The sequence below is a fragment of the Pelodiscus sinensis genome, chromosome 10, assembly GCF_052426305.1.
Source record: "Pelodiscus sinensis isolate ZL-2025 chromosome 10, ASM5242630v1, whole genome shotgun sequence".
NCBI classification, from domain to species: Eukaryota; Metazoa; Chordata; order Testudines; family Trionychidae; genus Pelodiscus; species Pelodiscus sinensis.
Window position 1 is genome coordinate 8,560,933 of NC_143061.1, and position 24,594 is coordinate 8,585,526.

Below are 24,594 nucleotides of genomic sequence, written 5' to 3' on the forward strand. Positions count from 1 at the left end.
GTCCATGATCTCCTCACTAGTCCAGGAAGGAGCGTGGCGTCTACAACCCCCGGCTGGCTCCTGGGTGCTGGGTGGGGGACGGCTGGCTAGCACTGGCTGCCTGGCTCAGGGTAGGGCCACTGGGTCAAGGGCAGAGACTGCTGGCAGGCCTGGATCTGGCACGTGCAGTCTGGCCAGAGTCTACCCCTTTAAGGGCTCCAGTGCTGGGGGAGAGGAGAGGAGTTTTCCTGGTTTGGTCCAGAGTGGCCACCAGGGGTAACTGGGAAGGGCTGGAGGCCAGCTAATTCGAATTAAGTGTCTACACAGCACTTATTTCGAATTAGCTATTTTGAATGTGGCATTACTCCTCGTAGAATAAGGTTTACCAAATTCGAATTAAGTGCTCCGCTATTTCGAACTAGCGGTTTGCATGTATAGACGCTATTAAACTTAATTCGAAATAATGGCTGTTATTTCGAATTAACTTTGCAGTGTAGACTGCAAAGGGGCCACAGGGCTACTTGCTGTTTTTAAAGTTACAGACTAACACAGCTACCCCTCTGAGGCCAGTTAGACAGTTTACCTCATACATCCTATTTCTGGCCAGCTCACACTGGGTTTGGCCCACGTTAATAAAAATGTTGCAGTGTGTTTTTATTAGTGTAGGGGTTAGTAGGCTCCTGCTAGTAGCCATCTGCCTCCAGCTCAGGACCCAAATGAGACAATCCCAGGTGCTTGTTCACATGTGGGGAGGGGAGAGGTGAAAATAGGAGCAGCCATTGCAATCTGTGGTATTGTTGTCACCTGCCATGTGCTTGACTGGTTTTGGCCATCCTGTCCTGACCTGATCTGGGACTTGAACACACAACCCTGTCCTCCCCAGGCAAGTGCCCTAGCCCACGGGGGAACCTGCCCCACCACCTTACTGTCAGGGCACCCCTTATCCCTCCAGCCCCGGGGCTGCCTGGGGGACATGCTGATTGTCAGAGGGAGCTCTGGCATGTTTGCAAGATGAACTGCCTGGGGTTGCCATTGAAGTGAGGGTTGAGAATGGGATGGCAGGAGAGGACGGGGTAAAGCTGGAGGTTTGCATGGTGAAGAGAGGTGGCGGGATGATGACAGCGAGGGTAAGCAGTAAGGATTAGGTCGCGAGTGTGTGCTAGACAGTGAGGGGAGGGGTGTATGGGCTGAGCAAGAGGTCAACAGCCCCAGGAAAAAGTTATCAGTGGGCCGGGGAGAGATTGCTGTGCATGTGTTTCGTAACAAGACATGCAACTGCATGGCCTTATTTTGGTAACCTTTGTGCACTCATCTTCTTATCTTCTCCCACCTATGGCAGTAACTTTCCTTCTGCCTCGAGTCTACCAATAGTATTTCAGTTTGTGGGGGCAGCGACTGTGTCCATTTATATGTTTGGGCACTAATTAGCTCACTGCAATAAATCATCGTAACTCCCCACTGAAGTCAGTGGAAAGTTTTGCTAAAAATAAGCCCCATGGTATAGTCTACAGGTCTTTTTAGGCCGTGTCCAAATTGTTATATCATCTCTTGCCAGAAGGGAGATCCGTGTTCTCCATCTCAGATGCAGATGACTCTGTACGTTTCATGGAAGCTTGTGGCTTTATTTTTTCAGCGTATCTTTAATTATTAAAATAAAAAGTGTAAATTCAAACTTTGGAACTGATCCTGTTTCTGTTCAAGTGAACGGGAGTCTGGTCCTTGATTTTATAACATCTTCCTCTCAGTTTACTGCATACATGCCTATTTAAATCAACAAGGTGAACTGTATGTGGCCCACCCAATGAAATCCACCTTGGATGTGTGAACCCAAGCACAGAATTTGGCCCCGGTTTACAAGTGGCTACCCTTCGTGTACAACCTTCTAATCATTGACCTAGTATTTGCAGTTGCCATGTATGCAGGTTTAAAGGTGATGGTCAGGGTATCGTACAAAGAGGACCCAACAAAGTATATAAAGAGGCCTGATTCCATTTCAAAAGTTTACTCTTTCAGGCTGGCCCTGGCCTCTCTGTCTGGCTTCCCAGAGGTTACAGGAATTCTGAGCTGCCTCATCCAGTTTTCTTAGCAGAATGACCCTGTTTGCTTTGCTTCTCTTTGGCATGCAGTTACTATGCTCCCGGGCTGTCTCTCCTCCAGCCGAGACACCGCCACCTCTCTTACATTCCCTGGCATGTAATGATTCTGCAGTCGAGGCAGCTGCAGATCTGGCTCTGAGCCAGATCAATGCCAACCAAAGAGAAGGCTATGTGCTCAGTCTCTATCGCATTTTCAGCGTCCAAGAACATCCCCAGGTAAGGAATCCTCTCGTTCTAGATGAGCGTTGGTCCTGCTCCGGGGGAGGGAGGGGTACTTTGTGTGTACTGTCCAGATGCCCTAGGAATGGGGGTTTGAACCAGGGAATGCTCAGAAAGACTTTTCACAAAGGCTAGGAATCTATTCCGATGTGGCAAAAATGTGAAGAGCTAAAATTTCTTAGCACAATAAGGGCAGTGGCAATGTCACCTACAAATGAATGGAATTTCACAAGAGCAATTTAAAGCAATTAGGACTATTGGAAATAGGGGGATCGGATTCTCTCTGCCCATGCACATAATAATGCTTCTGGCATCTGTCCAGCGGGAGGGAAATACCAGCACTCTCCTATAATCACACTGTAAACCCACTTGGCTCAGGTGTGTTTGCCTATACAAGGAGCAAACTAAGAGTGTCTTAGGCTCAGGGAATTTTTTCCACACCCAATTGGACACCTCACCGAAGACTGACTTCCTAAGCATTGAAACCACATCACAAGTTGCTCAGACTGGATTTAAAAATAAACGTAGCTCCCCAGGGAGAGTCACTTTCATTGCCTCGTCACTCATTACCTTTAAGGTGCAGCTTCTATCCTGGCTTTTTTAGTTATTCGTATTCATTTATTTCTAAAAAATATACAAAAGAAGGTGCCTAGACACAGCATAAAACCAGGCCTCCTAAAGGGGGGGACTTATGGGGCAATTGCCCCAGGACTCAGTGGTTCAAGAGGGCCGTGGGTTCCCCGTGGCGGCCAAAGCCATGGGCCCTTTAAATCGCCAGCAGAGCGCCGTGCAGCACGCAGTTGTCAGTGCTGAGGGCTGGGAGGAACATGCTGTGGTCTGGTCAGCACTGGTGGCTGTCCCGGCCCCGCCCCTTCTGCCCGAGGCCCCGCCTCTTCCGGGAGCATGGAATCAGCCTTTTCCCACCTTGCCCTGGGACCCGGCAATGCTGAGGGCTCCCCTCCATATAACAACCAAATAGAACAGCTAAACCCAGCGGCTGAGCCAAAAGCACCAACAGCACTAAGGAGGCTGTGTCACATCTGTGCCATGCAAAAATGGAACACAGCATGCATTCAGATAGGTCATATTAATAAACAAAATGCACGTCGATCCCTCCGACACCTTTGTTCCTCAGAAACGGTCGAGAAACTTATTCTTTGCCTGTGTTTTAAACCAGAGGAAAAGCCACACCGCCTCTTTCCTCCTCGTTTCTGTGACCACTACTTACGATGAAAACTTGTGTGCTTTCAGATTCAAATCTGCCCCCCTCCCCACCTGATTTGTGGCTTGATCCTACTTTAAGACTTTTGCCATTGATTCAGATGGGAGTAGGACAGAGCCCTGTCTTCACAGGAAACAACAAGCAGTGTACTTCAGTAATAGGTTTTTAACTAGCTCTTAAACCACCATTAGATTTGTGCACATATTTACTTCTCCTTTCCTTTGCAATGTGTTCCCCCCACCCCCATACCTCCAGAGCTGCTGACTATAGTTGCCAATTCCCTTCTGGCTGCAACACTTGCCAGCATGCCAGGGACTGTGGTCTAAGTGTCAACAGTATCAAAGCAAAGGATTTGACTGTGTAGAAAACAATATCCATTCAGCGAGGACAAAGCACAGGAGAGGCCTGAATGGCTCTTTCCATAACAATGCTCTGCACTTTCCTTCCTTAGATCTCAAAATCACGTTACCAGGGAGGCCAGTATCAACATCACATTGTACAGCTGGGAAACTTGGGCACAGAGGAGGGCAGGGACTTGCCCACAGTGACCCAGCAGGCCAGTGGCCAAGCCAGCAATAGAACTTGAGCCCCCATCCAGTGCTGTATCCCGTAGGATGCTTCTGATGTGATAAGCTCTGTGCATGCTAGGAACGTCAACCATCTCCCTTCTTTAGTTATTGATACAACGTACCTGCAGATAATTCTTTTCTTTTCACTAAAATTAGAGCAGACCTACATTTCAACCAAACCGTCCATTTCTGGCCACGGTTCAGCTTCATTCTTAGGTTCTGGTTGACACCAGAACAGGGAGTGTGAAAATCACTCATGGAAAGGCTGTTCTTGGAATAATTCTGACCTTACTGAGGGCAAGAAGCAGCAGAAATACTTTAAGAGAGCATGTCCTTACAGGCCAGACACACAGCTGACATTTGCTGCGTGACACTGCACCCTATAGTTGTCACATGCATGTAATTATATGATCATGACTTAATTGTGACACGTTCTGTACATGTGGTGAGGTGGTGTTAGAAAAGTTATGATTTGTGGAATACGATTATCCAATTTGTATGCATGTATCATTTTGTAGCTGAAGTTATGACTAAGTATTTGCATTTCAAATATAGTTACACCTAGGAAATACCCCCTAGTCGAGATGTTTTCAGTCTATATAATAGATGGGGAAGGGTTTATTCAGGATATTGGGCCATTCAGAAAAAAGAATAGGCCTTGGGAGAAGCTGGTGAGCCTTCCTGAGATTACTCCTTACAGCCTGTAAGTAATGGCTATTTTGACTCTACAAGAACATATGACCAGATCACATGATTCTGGACTCCATCTTGGGATATCAGTATTTTTGCAAAAAACAGTCATAAGAATGGCTGTACTGGGTCAGACCAAAGGTCCATCTAGCCCAATAGCCTGTCTGCCAACAGTGGCCAGCACCAGGTGCCCCAGAGAGGGTGGACCGAAGACAATGATCAAGCGATTTGTCTCCTGCCATCCCTCTCCAGCCTCTGACAAACAGAGGCCAGGGACACCATTTCTATCCCCTGGCTAATAGCCTTTTATGGACCTACCTCCATGAAATTATCTAGCTTTACTTTAAACTCTATTATAGTCCTAGCCTTTACAGCCTCCTCTGGCAAGGAGTTCCACAGGTTGACTACACACTGTGTGAAGAACTTTCTATTATTAGTTTTAAAACTGCTACCCATTAACTTCATTTGATGTCCTCTAGTTCTTCTATTATGGGAACTAATAAATAACTTTTCTTTATTCACCCACTCCACACCACTCATGATTTTATATACCTCTATCATATCCCCTCTTTGCTTGGAAGCAAATTTTAAAACAAAGGTTTCCCCCGTATGCTAAAGCTATAAAATGCAAGAAGTGACATCCTCAGCTATTCCTCACTCACCACACACAAGAACGTCTAGAAACTCTTGAGGAACAAAGACTGAACTGGAAGAAGTACTGGGTCTAGGCTAAAGGGATTTCTAGCCTGTGTATGAAAGACCTGCGGCTTCCATGCTGTAAAGCAAGTGCAGCTTGCCCCTTAAAACTCTGCAGCCTGTGTGTGTCATCTCTAGGGTGAGAATCTGCTAATTAGTATTGAATTCTATCTGGCTTATTAAGCTTAGTTTGCATTTTGTTTATTTCTTAGGTAATCTGTTTGAATCTGTTTGCTATCCCTTATAATCACTTAAAATCTATTTTATGCTAGAGGATGTTGTGACGACCACGACTTTAACAGGGTTCACAAAAGAACTCGACACATTCATAGAAGATAGGGCCATCAATGGCTATTAGCCAGCATGGGCAGGAATGGTGTATCTTGCCTCTGTTTGCCAGAGGCTGGGAATGGACAATAGGGAGGTGGATTGCTTGAGAATTATTTATTCTGTTCATCCCTCTGAGGTAGCTGGCATTGGCCACTGTTGGAATATTGAGCTAGATGATCCTTTAGTCTGACCCATTCTGGCTGTTCTTATGTTATCGTTTGTAGTTAATAAACTTGTTTTTGCTTTGTCCAAACCAGTGACTTGGAATGAAGAGGCCATCTAAGCTCAAGGGACAAAGACTACTACATATTCCTCTCCACACTGAGGGAGGGAGCAAACTTTATGAGTTTACACTGTACACTTCCCTGTGCAGCACAAGATGGCATAATTTGGGATTTATACTCTAGAGGAGGCGCATGCCTGGGGAAATGGGAGATTCCTGGGCTGTAGCCTTTCTATGCAGGAGCTGGTCAGAGAGCCTGCATGTATAACCGGCACCAGGCGGATTTGAACCTGGGACCTCTAAAACAGAGTATAGGAGCCTCTACCCTCTGAGCTAAAAGCCAGCTGGCTCCCAGCTCATGCTGTAGAGGTCTCTTGAGCTTAACTGTTGCTGTGGTCTAGATACCACTTGCGTTGCTCAGTAACCACACTAGGGCTGTGTCTACACTGGCACGTTCTTGCGTGAAAACGGCCACTCTTGCGCAAAAACATGCCGCCTGTCTACACTGGCCGTGCATTCTTGTGCACGTAAACTGATGTACTGTAGAAAATCAGGGCTTCTTGCACGAGAACTCTTATGCTCCCTCTCAGGAAGAAGCCCTCTTGCGCAAGAGCTCTTCCAGAAGAGGCCAGTGTAGACAGGCAACATGAATTTCTTGCACAAGAAGCCTCTATGGTTAAAATGACCATCAGAGCTTTCTTGCACAAGAGACCGTCTACACTGACATGGATGCTCTTGCGCAAAAGCACATGGCAGTGTAGACGCTCTCTTGTGGAAGACTTTTTACACAAGAACTCTTCAGCAAAAGAGTTCTTACCCAAGAAGCTGCCAGTGTAGACGTTGCCCTAGGTGTGAGGGTTACATATGCAACTGCAACTAGGTGTGCTCCTCCCTGTGTGAATGTTGTGAGAAGTGCAGGACCAGAAGTGGGTCCACAGCTTGTCACTACAGCACAGGCTGATGAGTCAAAGGGCTCAGCGGTACTGCAGTTCCAGGTGGCACTCCAAGGTGGGGGGAGTGCTAGTATGAACTTTTAAACATTTGTCCATCCCTTATTGTTCCTTTTTCTTTGTGAGGGTGAAATTGTGACATAACTCTTCTTTGTGTTTAGGAAATCACTGGTTCTGTCTTCTATCTCACCTTGGATGTGGTAGAAACTGAATGCCATGTACTCAGCAGAAAGTTGTGGAAGGATTGTAAGAACAGAGCTGACCATGAAACTGTAAGGATTTATTTTATTTTAGATTTAGGTGCACATGGGAGCATATGGCTCAGTTATTCCTGAAGGAAGTAAAGTTCCTTACACGGAGGCTGTGTCTACACTGGGCCACTTATTCCGGAAAATCAGCCGCTTTTCCGGAATAAGCTGCGAGCTGTCTACACTGGCCCTTGAATTTCCGGAAAAGCAACGACGCTCTACTGTACAAAATCAGCCGCTATTCCGGAAAAGCTACGCTGCTCCCGCTTAGGCATAAGTCCTTATTCCGGAACACTGTTCCAGCAAAGGGCCAGTATAGACAGCCCAGTAGTCTTTTCCGGAAAAAAGCCCCGATCGCGAAAATGACGATCGGGGCTCTTTTCCAGAAAAGCGCTTCTACATTGGCCACAGATGCTTTTCTGGAAAAAGGGCTTTTCCGGAAAAGCAGCCTGCCAATGTAGACGCTCTTTTTCTGGAAATACTTATAACTAAAACTATTCTGTTTTAAGCATTTCTGGAAATTCATGCCAGTGTAGACACAGCCGGATGGTTCTTGTAAGCAGCCGGCTAATTAAAAATTTGACACTTTTTAATTGAAAATATATTGTTTAATATTTTAAAAACATTTCTATGAAAATATTTTGCTGTTTTTCAACCAGTTTATAGCGTTCTCAAATTGAAAATTTCAACAGTTTTTTCAACCAGATCTAATAAGCGGCTACTAATAAAAATGCAGGCTAAGCAGTGTTGAACATCCCTGTAAGGGTTTCTCTGAAAAATAGCCTGACAAAGGAGGAATGAAAGAGACTATCTTTATTGAACCTAATCCTTTGTTGTTGTTGTTCTGACAATGTAACTAGAGGCCTGAAGGAGTAAAAACCAAGAACAATCAACAAGTTAAGCCTCATCAATGCAGCAAGCAACCTGGGCTCACTACTAGAGCTAGTCAGCTTTTTTGTGACAAAATATTTTCATGATAAAGGAATTTTGCATGAAAAACTGTTTTAGCACCTGGTGAAAATATTCCAGTTTTGGTTAAAAACAAACAAAAATGTTTGGTGTTTCTCAAGCAGTTTTTCTTTAAATGGAAATGTGAAATCCAAAAACAAAGCAATTTCCTGGCCACCACAGCAACACCTTTGGGGGTTGGAAGGAACTCACAGGTGACTGAGTTCTACCCCTTTTATACCTTTCTGGAGCCCTCCACAAAGAGAGAAACAGTGAAGGGCGAGTGGCCCCAATGGACAGTAATCATAAGAAGATTTCAGAAACTCCCAGCTCAGGTGTCTTGATAACACAAGAGAAAATAGTCAGAGGACCTGAGCATTAATATTTAAAGTCACTGAGGGGATGAACAGACTAGTCGAGATTCTTTGAATACTGCTGGTAGATCCTCCAATGCCATAGAATGGAGGCACATGCCATTCTCCCCTCTTGCTACCAACATCGTATTACAATGGGCACGGCCGGAAGATAGAGAGAGGGGATAGGACATTCCCACGGTACTGAGCTCCAACTGTTTTCAGATGGTTGGTCTTTGGTCCTCTATGTTCCCAATGGAGGGGGCAAAGCCAGATAAAAGGAAATGTGCCAGTGCGTCCCTGTACCACAACAATCCCCAGTTGCCAGAAGAAGTGGGGCTAGGCTGGGCAGCTAACTGGCACTGTCCAGATGCCCTGTGATCAGGGAGCCAAAACTGGGTTTTTCTCAGCTGTTCTTAGTGGCCAACTGAGAATCTGAACCCACTGATCAGATATGAAACTGGTGTAAACAGGCATTGCTCCACTGAGGTCAATACATTTATGTTGATTAGTACCAACTGAAGATCAGGCGTTTTGTTTCTTAACAGTTCTTTTCAGGTGATAAACTCGCTTAATTCTCAGCTGAGCACAAGGCAAAACTTTTCTTTGTAAAGAATTATATAAATGTATGAAAAATAATGTACTGTTTAGAGGCCTCATGGCTGCTGACAGGTCACAAAACTAAATTTCACCTACAGTCACAATGCATATTTATATTCCTTTAGGTTTTTGGGCAATGTAAAGCAATCCTCTACATTAACAAGCCAAGGAGAATTGTTCACCTGTATAGCTATGAGTGCACTTTACAGCCAGGTATGCTATTTTTAAATACATTTCTTATAATAAAGAATTGGAAGAGAATGCTTAAAGCTTTAGCCCAGCAAATTCATGGATATCCAGGGACTGTTTTTGTGGCTCATGGAGGTCAGATGACATTTTGCACCTGTGCAGGGCTCTACTTAAAGCACAGCTCCATTTGGAGAAGTGACTGTAAAAATGGCATCATAGTGTTTTGTGGTATTTTTCACTCAATGGCATTCTGACCTGATTTTCTTCGGTCAGAAAGTCCTTGAGGACTTTTAGAACCAACGTGGATTTGATTTGCCCCATTGATGCAAGAGGTGCAAACTGCCAGCTGTGACCAGGGGTGGGGAGATAGTTTTAATGAGTGGGGCCTATGGGAGGCATGGACTCATAGAACTGGAAGTTCATCAAGTCCAATCCCCTGCCCTCACGGCAGGACCAAGCACAATCTAGAGCATGGGTTCCCAAATTGGGAGGCGTGTCCCCCTGGGGGGGGCATGTAGAAATTCCAGGAGGGGGGCATGAGGTGACCCAGCCTCCCCCCCTCTCCGCCTCAAGTTTTGCTGCTATTTTTGTTTTTTTACCCCAGTCACTTCCTTTTTTTTTGCTCAAGTTTTGCTGAGGGAGGGGGGGGATGTGAGGGTTTCTCAAAAATCAAAAAGGGGGCGTGATGCCGAAAAGTTTGGGAACCACTGATCTAGAGCATTCCTGACACAGGTTTGTTTAATCTGCTTTTAAAAATCTCCAGTGATGGAGATTCCACAACTTCCCTAGGCAATTCCAGGGCTTAACCAGCCTGACCGTTAGGAACTTTTCCCTGATGTCCAACCTAAACCTCCCTTGCTGCGATTTAAGCCCCTTGCTTCTTGACCTGTCATCAGAGGCCAAGGAGAACAATTTTTCTCCCTCCTCCTTGTAACAATCTTTTAGGTACTTGAAAGCTGATTTCCTCCTGGCATCACCAAGGGAAGTGCAAGTGTTACTGCACCACTATCTTCTCTGCCATTTCCAGGTTTCTAAAGTGCATCTAGTGCTCTCGGGGAGCCTGGCTGATGGAGGCTGGCCATTAGAGGTGCTGAATCAGTCTCTCCTGGCTCTTCTGACTATCTGCCCCTCCCTCACCGGAGCTGCACACGTTCAGGGCGTTCTTTGGCTGGCTGCCAGAGCAGGGATTCCAAGTCCTTTGTGACTTCTCCCTAAACAGAGAGGAGGGAAGCGCTGAGGCAGGGCCTTCCTGAGGGGGGTGCAGGGCTTGTGGCAAACCCGCCTGCTGTAGGTCCTACCCACCTGTGCGCCACTCCTTCCTCAAGACCCACCCTTGCTCCACATCCATGCCCCCTCGCCTGAGCGATGTGGCCCGGAGGATTACAGGGGCCTGGTGCAGCCTCAGCAGAGGCCGCACCCCCCACTACCCACATCCCCCCACCGTGCTCTCCACTTCTCCACCTGCTCCGGGATTGGGGCGCTCTGCTTCTTGCCGCTGTGGAGAAGTCGAGCACAGTGGGCTGGGAGGGCAGCACAGCAAGGAGAAGTGAAGCAGACTGCTGGGCTGCTCCGGCACTGCATGGCGAATGCAGGGGGCAACCCTAGCTGTCATCTCTCTTAGCCCCCCAAGTCCCTCCCAGCCATAGAACTGTTGGGGCAGCCACAGCAGGGCTCCCAAAAGTGCAGGGCAGAGAGCAGCTGCCTCTTTTCATCCTCTGAATGGGACCCCTCTGCTCTGGGGGCATCTGCCTGGGCAAAAGCCAGCAGAGTCTCCAAAGCAGTGGCTCTCAACCCATGGTCCCCAATCAGCCCATAGCTGCAGCCCACGTGACATCCCCAGGTCCAGAGCAAACCAAGCTCTCTAGTGTTTATCTGGCGACATTTGGAGAGGGGGCAGGCGGCTGAGGTGGATCTGTGGGGTTTGAATCGTGGGGGGTGTCCCATGACAATTCAATTCATAGGTCAATGGCTCTACCCTTTGAATCGAATAGCGTTGCTTGAAACTGAAATGCTAAGAGCTTGAAACACCAAAGAAAGAAATAAGAATGAAATCTGCACACCTCCCTGCCAACCTATTTCTGACAATGGGATTGCAGTGTTATGACACCTCTCCTATCAGCGTGTATTTGTGTTTTTTCTACAAAGTTCCATCAAGCTCCATTGTAAGGCTCTGCCCTGACTGTCCAACTCCTGGCTGTCCAACGGAGCCCAAATATCTGGAAGCTGCTGTTGTGAGCCTGGACAAATTCAACAAAGAAAGCAAGGAAGCTCATCTTTTCTCTGTCCTCAATGTTACCAAAGCTTCGATGCAGGTAAGGCTGAGATTCACACCACCCATTTTAGGCCCTGTGAAGCATTGATACAACTACCGCACTTATTCACGTTGCCCAATAAGGTGCAGAAATGGGTTTGCACGCCAGCAGTTCAGGAAAGGGTTCTGATTTTCCTGCAAAATGTGAGGCTGTGTAGACCTGGGGTTTCGATTCAGGTTATTACAGAAAGAAGTGCCATTTGCAAAATTCAGATCTAGTTTTGAGCCAGCTCTTAATATATTTCAAAGGCTGGTGCGCAGCTCTGGGGAGCCAGTGCGAGCTGGGACAGTTGGGTCCTCCCGGTTGCACTTCTGCTTTTTAAATGTATTTAAAAAGCAGAGGCACAGCCAGATGTGTAGTGAGGGTGTTATGAGCCTGGGGACAAAGGAAAAATGTGCACACACCCCCTCCCGCCACCATGTGGCATGGCCCCGAACCTGGTGCACAGCTGAGGGGAACTTGTATCGCATCTTCCCCCACCCCCTACAGTTTGGGGCTGGGCTTCCGCATGCACTAACCCGCCAGTGGAGATGGAGGAGGGTCGGGCTTGGAGCAGGATCAGGCTTGGAGCAGCGAGGCAGGGAGGAGGCTCCAGCTGCCGGTGGCAGGTGGAGTAGGAGCATGGGAGCTGAAGGGATAATGGGGGGAGCAGAATGGGATTAAATTGGCGCCTCCCTAGCATGTTGCTCAGGGGCAACTGACCCCTCCGGCCCCCTCGCTACGCCACTGCCCCCCTACTGCTGATCTATCATCTTATGCATGTGCAAGATCTGTGAGAGCCGATCTGCAGTTAGTGTCTGTGGCGCCGGCTTCTGGGTGGTGTCTCAATGCTGCCACATTCACCTCCAAAGAGGGGGCTTCCCAAAGCAGGCCCTTGCTGCTGACCCTCAAGGCATCCACAGGTCCAATCTCCTTTCAATGGGCCCACTTCCCAGGGCTCATTGATCTTGGACCTGGCTTCCATTCCCTCTCCAACCTTTGCAACTGCCCAGAGGTGCTCACCATCCGCCTTATCCATTCCCACCTCATTCACCCCACAGGGACAGTCTCTGCCTCTGTCCTAGGGACTCTTCTACCAAGACGTAATACAAAGTTTCCATGTAAAAGGACTCACTACAAAGCTAAAAACTTCAATGAGAAAATGATTAATACAGAGACGTGTCTACATCTGCTGCAGGGAGACACCTCTTCCTTCCTCCATCCCTCTCCCCCAGAGACTACAACCCCATTGCAAAGCAGGGGAAGGGGAAGAAAAGAGGCTGAGGCCCATCCAACAGGACTGAAGCAGTCATGAGCAAGCCATGCCTGGGAGCCATTCTCCTGTCCATTGCTGGTGCTGTGTTGCTTCAGACACGCTGAAATGCAGTCACCTCTAGGGTGGGCTGGACAGCTGTTTAACACCTGTACAAGGTTTCAGGCAGGGAGCAGTGTGGGCTGCCTTCCTGCAGAGCCCCCCATCAAAATTACTGTGCCCTCTTGGCTTAGGAAAAGAATAAACAGGAGGATTGGAAATTAACCTGCCCAGTCTCACGTCCCCTAGGCAGGGAATGAGCCATCTACATTAGGCCCCAGCTGGAGTATCATGTCCAGTTCTGGGCCCCACATTTCAGGAAACGTGGAGAAACTGGCGAAAGTCCAGAGAAGATCGACACAAATGATGAAAGGTCTAGAGAACATGAGATATGAGGCAAGGCTGAAGGAATTGGCCTTGTTTACCTTGGAAAAGAGAAGACCGAAAAGGGACATGAGAGCAGCTTTCGAGTATCTAAAAGAGTATCATAAGGAGAAGGAAGAAAAATTGTTCTCCTTGGCCTCTGAGGTTAGCATGAGAAGCAATGGGCTTAAATTGCAGCAAGGGAGGTTTAGGTTGGACATTAGGAAAAACTTCCTGCCTGTCAGGGTGGTTAAACACTGGAATAAATTGCCTAGTGAGATTGCGGAATCTCCATCACTGGAGATATTTAAGACCAGGTTAGACAGATACCTGTCAGGGATGAGCGAGGGCAACTCAACTGTGGAAGCCCCATGGGCCACACTGATACTTACAGAACATGCTGAGGGCCTCAACTTAAGTGTGGTTTCATATGCAAGCACATATATGCAAATAGCTTCTCTCACACTGACCGGCATGAATACAAAGATTAAGGCAAGACTACACAACACACAGGCCCCATTTAAGTCAGTTCTGCTGATATTAATAAAATGCAATATTTACCCGATTTCTACCCATGTGACAGCACTTTTCATGAGCAATGACAGTCCAAGAATTTAACTACTAAAACACAAATCAACAGAAGATCATTACACTGACTATTTTTTGGTTTTGGCTCCCACTCGCCGGCCACGTGTTGATCCCCACATAAACCCAAACGGCACCGCAGGGCGCAAACAAACTGGCCGTGGGCAGCATACCAAGTTATTAATACATTTTTATAAACCTTGACCTTTTCTCTCTGCTGCCATGTCTCCTCTCCTTGCTCCATCATCTCCCCTGCTGCCCCCCAACTCCTCACCCTCCTCTGCTGTCCTGACTCCTACCCTTCCCACTGCTCTCAGTCCTCCTACGACCTGGCCCCTTCCACCAGCCCTTCTCTCCCTCCTGTGCCCACTCCTCCAGTAGCCCCACTCTGATCAGATGAGCTACCCCTCCTCATCCCCTCTTCTAACACCTCCCTCTACACACCTGCCCTGCCTCTCTCCTCTGGTGCTGGTCCCTCCCATGCAGGTGTCTGCCCTTCTGCTTCACCCCCAAAATCTCCTGGCACCTGCACCTTCCCTTAGCCCTGCACCTTCCTGGTGCCTCCCCCTTCCTTCACTGCCCCTACCCCCTTTGCTCTCTTTTTCCCTGATGCCCACCCCCTTACCACTCTCTGCCCCCATTCCCCTCATGCCCTTGTGCCCTCACACATGACTTGCCCCATCCCCGCCTTTCTTATGCCCACCTCCCTTTCAAGCCTTCTCCTAGCACCTGCCCCTCCCCCTTCTAGACCCTAATGCCCTTACCCTCTCCTCTCGCAGCATCACCCTGTCCCCCTCCCACTGACACCTCCCCTCCTGCTTTTTTCCTCATTGTCTCCACTTGGCCCCTGGCATTTGTATCTTCCCCCTCCCCTCCCCCTCCACACAAACCCCTTCCTCTCCCACCCTTCCCCCTAGCTTTCCCCCTGCCCTGCCCTGCTGTACCTTCTGCCTTGCGGGGCCAGACTCTGTGCTCGGGCCCCAGATGTCCCTGGACTCCAAACCGGAAGCTAGGCTGCACAGCACCACGTGGCACCGCACACTTTTAAAGTCTCGGGCCGTGACATCATGTCACGCCCGGGCATCTCCCCGGTCACCTGGAAACACTGCACATGGCAGCAGCAGCCGGCAGCGTGCGCAGGCAAGGGGGAGCCAAATGAACGCTGCGCACGGCAGACACAGTCGGGGGCCAGGGGGAACGGCCATATAACACGCCTCCCATGCCAGGTGAGCCTGCGCAGCATGCGCTCACTCTCACCCCGGCCCGGCGCCCCCCTAGCATGGCACCCGGGGGGCAATTGCCCCCCCCCCCCGCACCTCTTTTGCTAAGCCTCTGGGCACAGCATCTGATACTGAGCACGAGCTCGGGATCAGCTGATTCCCACTTCACGCTCGGTCCCTGCAACTCCTCTGCCCCCCACAGAAACAGTGCTGGGGGAAACTAGCTTTTAAGCCAGCTCCTCCCAGTACTGGCTCCTGCTCCCCCCCTTGTTGCCTCTGATAGAAGCAGCAGGGGATCGTGGAGAAGCAACTATTAGAGGAACTAGTCAACTGTCTGATAAGCTTATGCTTATCCGACAGTTAACTAGTCAACTAGTCCCTTAAATACCAATCCAAGTATATGCGGTCAGTTTCTGAATTTACTGTGTTAGTCAATAGGAACTTAGTTTAAAATTTGCTTTAAAATATTCTATTAGTATGTTGCTGAAGATTATGAAATCACATCTCTAAAAAATCATCAATTCCTGCTTTGGGCTATCATTAGGAACAGAGGTACCAGTTTAATAGTGTTGTGTAGGGCCTCATAATTCCTAAGAACAGCCTTGTCCAGTAGTATTCCTATTTGGGCTTTTGATTCAGGCCTACCTCTGACAAACAGCCCAAGTGAAAAAGTATTTAGTGTAGCAGAAAGATTCCCTTCCATGCACACCTGTAACTCACCAAATTAACTTAAAATAATTTAAAATCTCATTGCACTGTGAGGAGGTGCTAATTATCAGTGTCCTGGCTAAATTCCATTTGTGCCTTACAATTATATTTTTCCTCCCTAAAATTCATTTCTACTGGATAGTCTTCACTCTCTAACAGTTTTGTATTGTTATTCATAGACTTTAAGGTCCGAAGAGATCATCATGATCATCTAAAGCATATGGCAGACCAGACTATATGCTATTAAAATGTTTCCAGTTTCAAGCCCAGAAGTGGCTGCAATTCAAGACGGGGTGAAGTGATACCTATGGATAAAAAGTTGGCTGAGGCATAATGAGGATCTTTGGATGGAAGGCTCTGTAAATATCAATTGCTATGAGTATTTTAAAAAAATTAATCTAGTTTCAGCTTTGACAGCTAGCAATACGTCAGTGGGAATTCTGTATAAAAGGTAAGGATTGGGCTCAATGGTGGACAATAATTGGCCCTTGGGCTAGACACAGTTTGTCAGGGCTAATCTCTGGAGAGCTGCCAGATGCTTTATTTACCTGTGCATCTGCTGGTAAGGCCCCTCGCAGCTCCTGTTCACCAGGAATCGCAAACAGCAGCCAATGGGAGCTAGGAGCAGCTGTACCTGCAGATGAACAGGTAAATAAAGCATCTGTCAGCCTGCCAGTGGCTAACCCTGGAGAACCTCATCCAGTCTGCAGGCCACTTAGGGTACATCTAGACTATAGGCTTTTTTCGACAGAGGCTTTGTTGACAAAGAGGGTGTGTCTAGACTACATGCCTCCGTCGACGGAGGCATGTAGATTAGCCAGATCGGCAGAGGGAAATGAAGCCGCGATTAAAATAATCGCGGCTTCATTTAAATTTAAATGGCTGCCCCGCTCTGCCGATCAGCTGTTTGTCGGCAGATCGGGGCAGTCTGGACGCACCGCGCCGACAAAGAAGCCTTTCTTGATCGGCACAGGTATGCCTCGTGAAACCAGGTTTACCTGTGCCGATCAAGAAAGGCTTCTTTGTCGGCGCGGCGCGTCCAGACTGCCCCGATCTGCCGACAAACAGCTGATCGGCAGAGCGGGGCAGCCATTTAAATTTAAATGAAGCCGCGATTATTTTAATCGCGGCTTCATTTCCCTCTGCCGATCTGGCTAATCTACATGCCTCCGTCGACGGAGGCATGTAGTCTAGACGTACCCAGAGTGTCTAGACTACAGCCAGTTCTGTCGACAAAGCAAGCTGCTTTTTCGACAGAGTCTAGATGCTCTCTTTTGAAAAAGCACGGTGTGGATGCAATAGCGCCTTTTTTCGACATAACTCTGTCGAAAAAAGGCATTATTCCTCATAGAGGGTATGTCTAGACTACATGCCTCTGGTGACAGAGGCATGTAGATTAGGCTACCCGGCATAGGAAAATGAAGCGGCGATTTAAATAATCGTCGCTTCATTTAAATGTAAATGGCTGCCGCGCTGTGCCGATCAGCTGTTTGTCGGCTCAGCGTGGTAGTCTGGACGCTCTGCGGTCGACATCAAAGGCATTTGTCGACCTCCCTGGTATGCCTCGTTGGATGAGGCTTACCGGGGAGATTGACAAATGCCTTTGATGTCGACCGCGGAGCATCCAGACTAGCGCGCTGAGCCGACAAACAGCTGATTGGCTCAGCACGGCAGCCATTTTAATTTAAATGAAGCGACAATTATTTAAATCGCCGCTTCATTTTCCTATGCCGGGTAGCCTAATCTACATGCCTCTGTCACCAGAGGGATGTAGTCTAGACATACCCAGAATGAGGTTTTCCGCCATCGACAAAACTGCCGCGTTCTGTCAACATACTGTTGACAGAACTTGGCGGTAGTGTAGACGCAGGTATAGTTTTGTCAACAAAAGTCTACTTTTGTTGACAGAACCCTGCAGTCTAGACACACCCTTACTGCCCATCCCTACTGTAGAGCAACATTCAGAGAATATGGAGAGTATATTCCCCTGCAATGTAGCTAACAAACTCAGAAGTCTAACCCTGCTCCCTCTGTTGTTGATGGGAGTTTTGCATTGACTGGGATTATGAGAGTGTTTTCTGCTTGGTGGCACATTTGCAAAGGCTAACAATAACACTCACTGTTCTCTCTCCTTCCATACAACACTTTGACAGTGGGTCATTGGACCAGCACACTTTGTAGAGTTTATAATTCAAGAGACATCCTGTTCCAAAAATGAATCCATTGCTGAAGTCTCCAACTGCAAGCCTCTCTCACCGGAATTGGCTGTAAGTAATTCTACTTGCAAACACACATAACGTTGTGGATATAATCAGTTCGCATTGGGCATTTTGCATATCTTCTGTTTTTCTTCTTTACAGCCATGATCCAAAGCCCAAGGAAGTCAACAGGAGTCTTCTCATTGACTTCATTGGACTTTGGATCAAGTGCTACATGATTATTATTTATTATTTGTATTACTGTCGAACAGGAATGGGCAAGATGCAAGATCTGGCCCATCCTTACACTTTGATCTGGACCTCAGACTGCATCTGACCACTTTCTATTTATATCCTACTGCCCATGCTACTGAATTTCCAGGAGGTGGCTCAGGCAGCAGGATCCTATTGAAATGGCTCCCAGTTCCCAGTCGTAGTGTGATCTCAGCAGAAGCTGGAGCCATGAGCCCTTTAACTAGCTGCAGCAACCCCAGGAAGCTGCCGGGAAACTTGGTAATAGCGGAGTCAGGAGCTGGGAGCCCTTTGCTATGTTTTTAATTCAAAGCTTCCAGCCCCAGATAAGTCTGGAGGGAGGCTACTCTCCTACCCCGCACCTTCTGCCCAGCCCCTTCCAGGAGTGGAACCAGCTCCTAACCACATACCAAAAGTCATTAAGTGGCTCACCTGTGAAAATTAATGGCCACCCGCTGTAGAATCTCAAAGCTCCAATTATAGATTAGGTTGTCATTGTGTTAGGGACTGGACAAACACAGAACTAAAAACAGTTCCTCCTCCCCACCCCAATGTACCATCTAAGATAAGATAGAAAAAGTCCCCCAAACAAAGTTCTGGATAACTGTTTGGAAATTTATGAACATGGATGGCATAGAAAAATACAGTAGGGTACATTTACACTAGCTCGTTAGTTAGAGTTAGGTAGGGTAATTAGGGCAAGCGGAGTTGCAAATGAAGCCTGGGATTTAAATATCTCGGGCTTCATTTGCATGTTCCCGGGCGCCACCATTTTTAAATCCCCCTTAGTCCGAACTCCTTGCCCGCGGCTACACGCGGCACGGAGTAGGTAGTTCAAATTAAAGATCCTAATTTGAACTACCGTTACTCCTCATTCCAAGAGGAGTAACGGTAGTTACTACTACCTTTAATTCGAACTACCTACTCCGTGCCACGTGTAGCCGTAGGCAAGGAGTTCGGACTAAGGGGGATTTAAAAATGGCGGCGCCCGGGAACATGCAAATGAAGCCCGGGATATTTAAATCCCATGCTTCATTTGCAACTCTGCTTGCCCTAATTACCCTACCTAGCTCTAACTAATGAGCTAGTGTAGACGTACCCGTACAGGATAAGCAGAGTAGCTAGTACTTTGCAAAAGTTATTAGTTCTCAAGGGTTTCTTCTGTATAAGCAGTCACAACTTATGAATTATAAAAAATACACCATATACGCACACTGCGCTCAAGAAGTCAAATACAGAAAGACTTTAGGAATTAGAGGGAGGAACTCGAAGACAAGACATCTGAAAGATTAAATTAGTACAGTAGCCAATCGATTCTTTTCTCTTAATCTCTGTCTGCACTAAGAAGAGAACTGTGCTACCTACCTCCATGTGTAATCCTAGGGCTTGTCTACATCCATGGCACTGCAATGGAGCAGGAAATGTAGAGAGCTCTAAAGTGTTGAGATCTGATAGCCCCACACAGGGCCTACTGGCATGAACTAAGTGGTACTTAGTTTGCACAGATGTAGTCCTATCCCAAACCAGGGATGCAAGCAAGTAGTCGAGTTGAGTATCAGAGGCAGCAGGGATGGGGACAGGAGCTGGTGCTGGGAGGAGCCAGCTTAAAATCTGGTTCCCCCCTGCACCATTTCAGCCATGTTACCTCCCCTTCCTCCTCCCCCCCACGGAGTGTGGGGGCTAAGGGAGGCTACTGCGAAGCAGCCTCTGCCCACAGCCAGTCCAGGCTGCTATGAACAGGGGCTGCTGGATCCGGTGTGAGCCGAGATCGTACCAGTCTGGGACCACCGCGTTTCTGCATTTTAAATGTAGTAAGAGCTGAGCGGCTTTCACTATATTTAAAATGCAGAGACACAGTGGTCCCAACTCTGTCCTGGCTCGTGCTGGTCCAGGATCTACCCCCAGTGCGGCACTGCCATTTAAATGTAGTAACAGCCAGGCTGGCTATGCACCCAGCTCTCACAATCTTTAAACTGCAGAGCCGCAGTGCAGGTAGCTCCTGGTCCAGCGCGAACCGGGACTGAGTGCCTCCCCTTATCGACTAATCATGTAGTTGATCCAAATTGTATTGACTACACAATTAGTCAATTACCCGACTCTTAACATCCCTACCCCAAACAGGACCACATTTACATGCACTGTGTACCTTTTCATTCACACCAGAAGGATCCACATGAGGAAATTAGAGAAGAGCACATTAGACCTCTCTACATTTCAGACCCCACAGTGCCATGTAACAAGCCCACAGTTGTTCCTATCAGTATTCTAGCAATGTCTGCTCGATCAGCACGAAGAGACTTGTTTTCTTTGAGAACCCTGTATTATAGGGTTCTCAAATGCCTCTAATGACATTTTCTGTCCCCTAATACCAAAGTACTCCCAGTATAACATAGACGGCGCACTGGCAGCTGCCAGCATTTCTAGCATCATGGTGTCTAGTTCCACTCAAAGATTTTAAAAAAATCCATCTGGGAAATCTGTCCTCCTAGGCAACTTTGCCAGCTCAACAATCCAGAGTTTGCACTAGCTATAGATCCACGCAGATGTATTCGTGGAGCTAACTCTGGACTTTCATCATCTCCTATTTTACAATCTTAAAATCTAATTATTAGTGATACAATGTGGTTTGATGCTCACTTGTCCTAATCTGCCATTTCTGTTTCCAGCATACTGGTTTATGCAAAGGCTCTGTAGTGAAAAGCCAAGTTGATCATCATCAGTTTGTCAGCATAGCCTGTGAAATCTACGATCCACAGGTATTTCTCCATCTACTCACAAGTTTACAAAAAGGTCCTTCATAACATAACATTGGAATGAAGAAAGTTTGATAATTCCGTTAGGATTAGCCACAAAGAAATGGACTGCAGACACAAGGGAAATGGATAGGCCGAATCAGAAACTAACACACTTGAAATAAGATCATTGCCAAATGTCGAAAAAAGGCAATTCAATACAATTTCAGAGGAGCCACCACCCAAGGTCCTCAGAAGGCTTATGCAGTCCATGTGCCCAGGGCATCACTGCTATTGTTATATGAGCTAGCTAGATCAAAGGCAGCTGAAATATGTCTACCTGGGCGGCAGTCGCACGACAGATTGTAGTGCAGACATAGTCATTAAAACCAACTGTATCGTAGAATCATAGGTCTGGAAGAGACCGTAGGAGGTCATTCAGTCCAAAACCCTGCAAAAAGCAAGACCAATCCTAACTAAATCATTCCAGCCAGGGCTTTGTCAAGCTGGGACTTAAAAATCTCTAGTGATGGAAATTCCACTACTTCTCCAGGTAACCCATTCCAGTGCTTCTCCACTCTCCTAGTGAAACAGTTTTGCTAATATCCAACCCAGACCTCCCCACTGCAACTTGGGACCATTGCTCCTTGTTCTGTCACCTGTCACCATTGGAAACAGCCTTCAGGTAATCGAAGGCTGCTATCAAATCCCCCATCACTCTTCTCCTCTGTAGACTAAACATGATGAGCTCAGGAGTGGCTCATCCCAAGCTAGTGCAAACTCCATCCCAGAGCCAGGCCCTTCCAGCAGGGTATGTCCGAGTATTCCAAACACTTTACAAAGCTTTTGAAAATAATAGTTACAGAACCAATGTAACACTCATAACAACAATATAGGGAGAGATTAATGAAATAGCTGAATTACCCTGCTTCCAAGAAAGGGTACTCTCCTTTGGGAGCAGCAGCTATTTTACTTCTCTACCATTGGAGATTCCATTGGTGCAGCTAGATCAGTGGCGGGCACTGACTGCTGGAATTTGGATTGATCCTGAGCCTTTCCTTATATCAGAACAAGGTTTTTAAGTAGCTTTAATTAATATAGGCATGTGTTTGCTGTTTGTCAATTTAGGCTCCTGGAGAACAGGAGAAGCACACTGGCCATAGATCTCAAAAACCCAATCAAGATGATGATGAAAGCCATGAACATCCTCACCAACATGGAAAGAAGGGGAACCAGAACTCGCACAAACACCCTCACGATCATCACCACCACCACCACAGCCGCCACCAGCACGAGCAAAACCAGCCTTCCCCCTCTGAACCTAATCACTTCTCCCCACGTCTGGGCAAAACAGTGGGCTGGGTTAAAGTTCTCCCTGCTAAAGAGGAGCACGTGTCTCTCCACACCTTACCAGAGCCTGAGGCTGAACATATCGATGGAAAGCCTGTTCCCCCACAGAAGGCAAAGCCAGTGCCAGCCCATCCAGAAACACATGATGGCACTGATGCAAAAAAGCTTCTGGTAGCCAGGCCAGAAGAAAAGCCAGGTTTGACCAAGCCTGCAATTGGCCCAGCCATTCTCCCTTTCCCTGAAGGGCACTCGCAGTCAGATGCGTGCCCAGGAGAGCCCACGTTTGTTAACTCACTCATCCTCCGTTTGCTTTCCAAACCCCCTGTCAAAACGTTACCAGAGATACCGCGACAAACTGCAACGGAATAAAGTTCATGTTTCCCATTGCCATGTAAGAACTTTCAATAAATAACATTTTCTTTCCAGTTATGGTCTCTGGTGTTTGGGGGTCAGGGAGGTAAAGTGATCTCAGGGACTAGCCATGGAAAGGAATTTTATTAGGCATTTTCCAGCAAGAGAATTTTGGGTCAAACTCTGGTTTTTCCCTACAGGGCAGAGCATCCATGAGGTGTAGAGCAGTGACAAGGTGCAGTAGCCTGAAGAAGGCAGAATGCTGGAGAGACACAGCCCGAATGCCTCGGGAGAGCTTGCTAAGTAGCAACATCTACTGCCACCTTGAAAAGGTGCAGGCTGAGTTCCCCCAACATCTGTTAGCGTGGACAAGCATGGGTCCAAGAGGGACGTGACCCTGGCTAATCTCAAAATAGCTGCTCACAGGCCTTTGAGCAGGTGAAAGTTGGCGATGCTAGTTGTTCAGCGCTCCGGAAGCATCAGGAACAGAACATACCCCGGAGACTGTAAGGCTACGTCTGGACTGGCACGATTTTCCGGAAATGCTTTTAACGGAAAAGTTTTCTGTTTAAAGCATTTTCGGAAAAGAGCGTCTAGATTGGCACAGACACTTTTCCGCAAAAGCACTTTTTGTGGAAAAGCATCTGTGGCCAATCTAGACACGCTTTTGCGCAAAAAAGACCCGATCACCATTTTCACCATCGGGGCTTTTTTGCGCAAAACAAATCTCAGCTGTCTACACTGGCCTTTTTGTGCAAAAGTTTTGCGCAAAAGGGACTTTTGCCCGAACGGGAGCAGCATAGTATTTCCGCAAAAAGCACTGATTTCTTACAGTAGGAAGTCAGTGCTTTTGCGGAAATTCAAGCGGCCAGTGTAGACAGCTGGCAAGTTTTTCCAGAAAAGCAGCTGATTTTCCAGAAAAACTGGCCAGTCTAGACACAGCCTAAGGCTACATCTACACAGGCATGATTTTCTGAAAATGCTTTTAACGGAAAAGTTTTCCGTTAAAAGCATTTTCGGAAAAGTGCGTCTAGATTGGCAGGATGCTTTTCCGCAAAAGCACTTTTTGCAGAAAAGCGTCCGTGGCCAATCTAGACGCGCTTTTCCGCAAAAAAGCCCTGATCGCCATTTTCGCGATCGGGGCTTTTTTGCGGAAAACAGCACTGTGCTGTCTACACTGGCCCTTTTGTGCAAAAGTCTTTTGGAAAAAGACTTTTGCCCAAACGGGAGCAGCATAGTATTTCCGCAAAAGCACTGACAATCTTACATGAGATTGTCAGTGCTTTTCCGGAAATTCAAGCAGCCAGTGTAGACAGCTGGCAAGTTTTTCCGGAAAAGCAGCTGATTTTCCGGAAAAACTGGCCAGTCTAGACACAGCCTAAGAGTCTGTAAATATGGAAGAAGATCCTCTTATGGTTTATCATGTGGTGTTAAAACTAAGGTTCCTTTGATGATTTTCAGATTAACTCCTTAATAATTATACAGGCTGAGCATTTCAATGCAGTCTATTTAGGCACACTTTTTCTGTTATTTTCAAAAGAAGAGATGGGCCTAAATCCCTTAGACTGCTTTGAAATGTATAGCTCTGATTCTCCATCACTTGGCATGTTGTGGAAATTTACAAATGGATAGTGAAAATCATCTCCATCCAATTTTGCCCAACTATTATGAAAAGTATGCAAAATGCAAATGGTCTCAAACACTTTGCTACCATAAGTGATATGTTATGAACTATCAGCTTAGAAGAGGAGTGAAATTACAAGCTCCTTTCCCATATGCCATATACATAACTCTATGGAATCCTGACATGACAGTCACTAATAACCACAAATCTTGGCTGAAAGTGAAGTGGGTACCTAAAGAGTTCCTCTCTTGCCTTAAGGAAGACATGGGCAATAAGTCACCTGCAGGCTGGACGTG

General features: G+C 47.3%; 1 protein-coding gene across 1 annotated transcript; it reads left to right on the forward strand.

Moving 5' to 3' along the window:
- The first annotated feature begins 1,940 nt into the window (after positions 1-1,940).
- On the forward strand, positions 1,941-22,748 carry LOC102461211 (fetuin-B). The gene is made up of 7 exons (XM_006138474.5): positions 1,941-2,291; positions 7,136-7,246; positions 9,249-9,336; positions 11,458-11,624; positions 17,945-18,058; positions 20,908-20,997; positions 22,102-22,748. Exons 1-7 carry the CDS (start codon positions 2,070-2,072, stop codon positions 22,690-22,692), a joined length of 1,383 nt encoding a protein of 460 aa, XP_006138536.3. The 5' UTR covers positions 1,941-2,069; the 3' UTR covers positions 22,693-22,748.
- The last annotated feature ends 1,846 nt before the right edge of the window (positions 22,749-24,594 follow it).

Bases quoted from the DNA above. Each gene is read 5' to 3' on its own strand.
- LOC102461211 (XM_006138474.5), top strand. From the start codon at position 2,070: ATGACCCTGTTTGCTTTGCTTCTCTTTGGCATGCAGTTACTATGCTCC. The intron at 7,247-9,248 runs GTAAGGATTTAT...ATATTCCTTTAG, and splicing joins ACAGAGCTGACCATGAAACT to GTTTTTGGGCAATGTAAAGC. The intron at 18,059-20,907 runs GTAAGTAATTCT...TTCTGTTTCCAG, and splicing joins CTCTCTCACCGGAATTGGCT to CATACTGGTTTATGCAAAGG.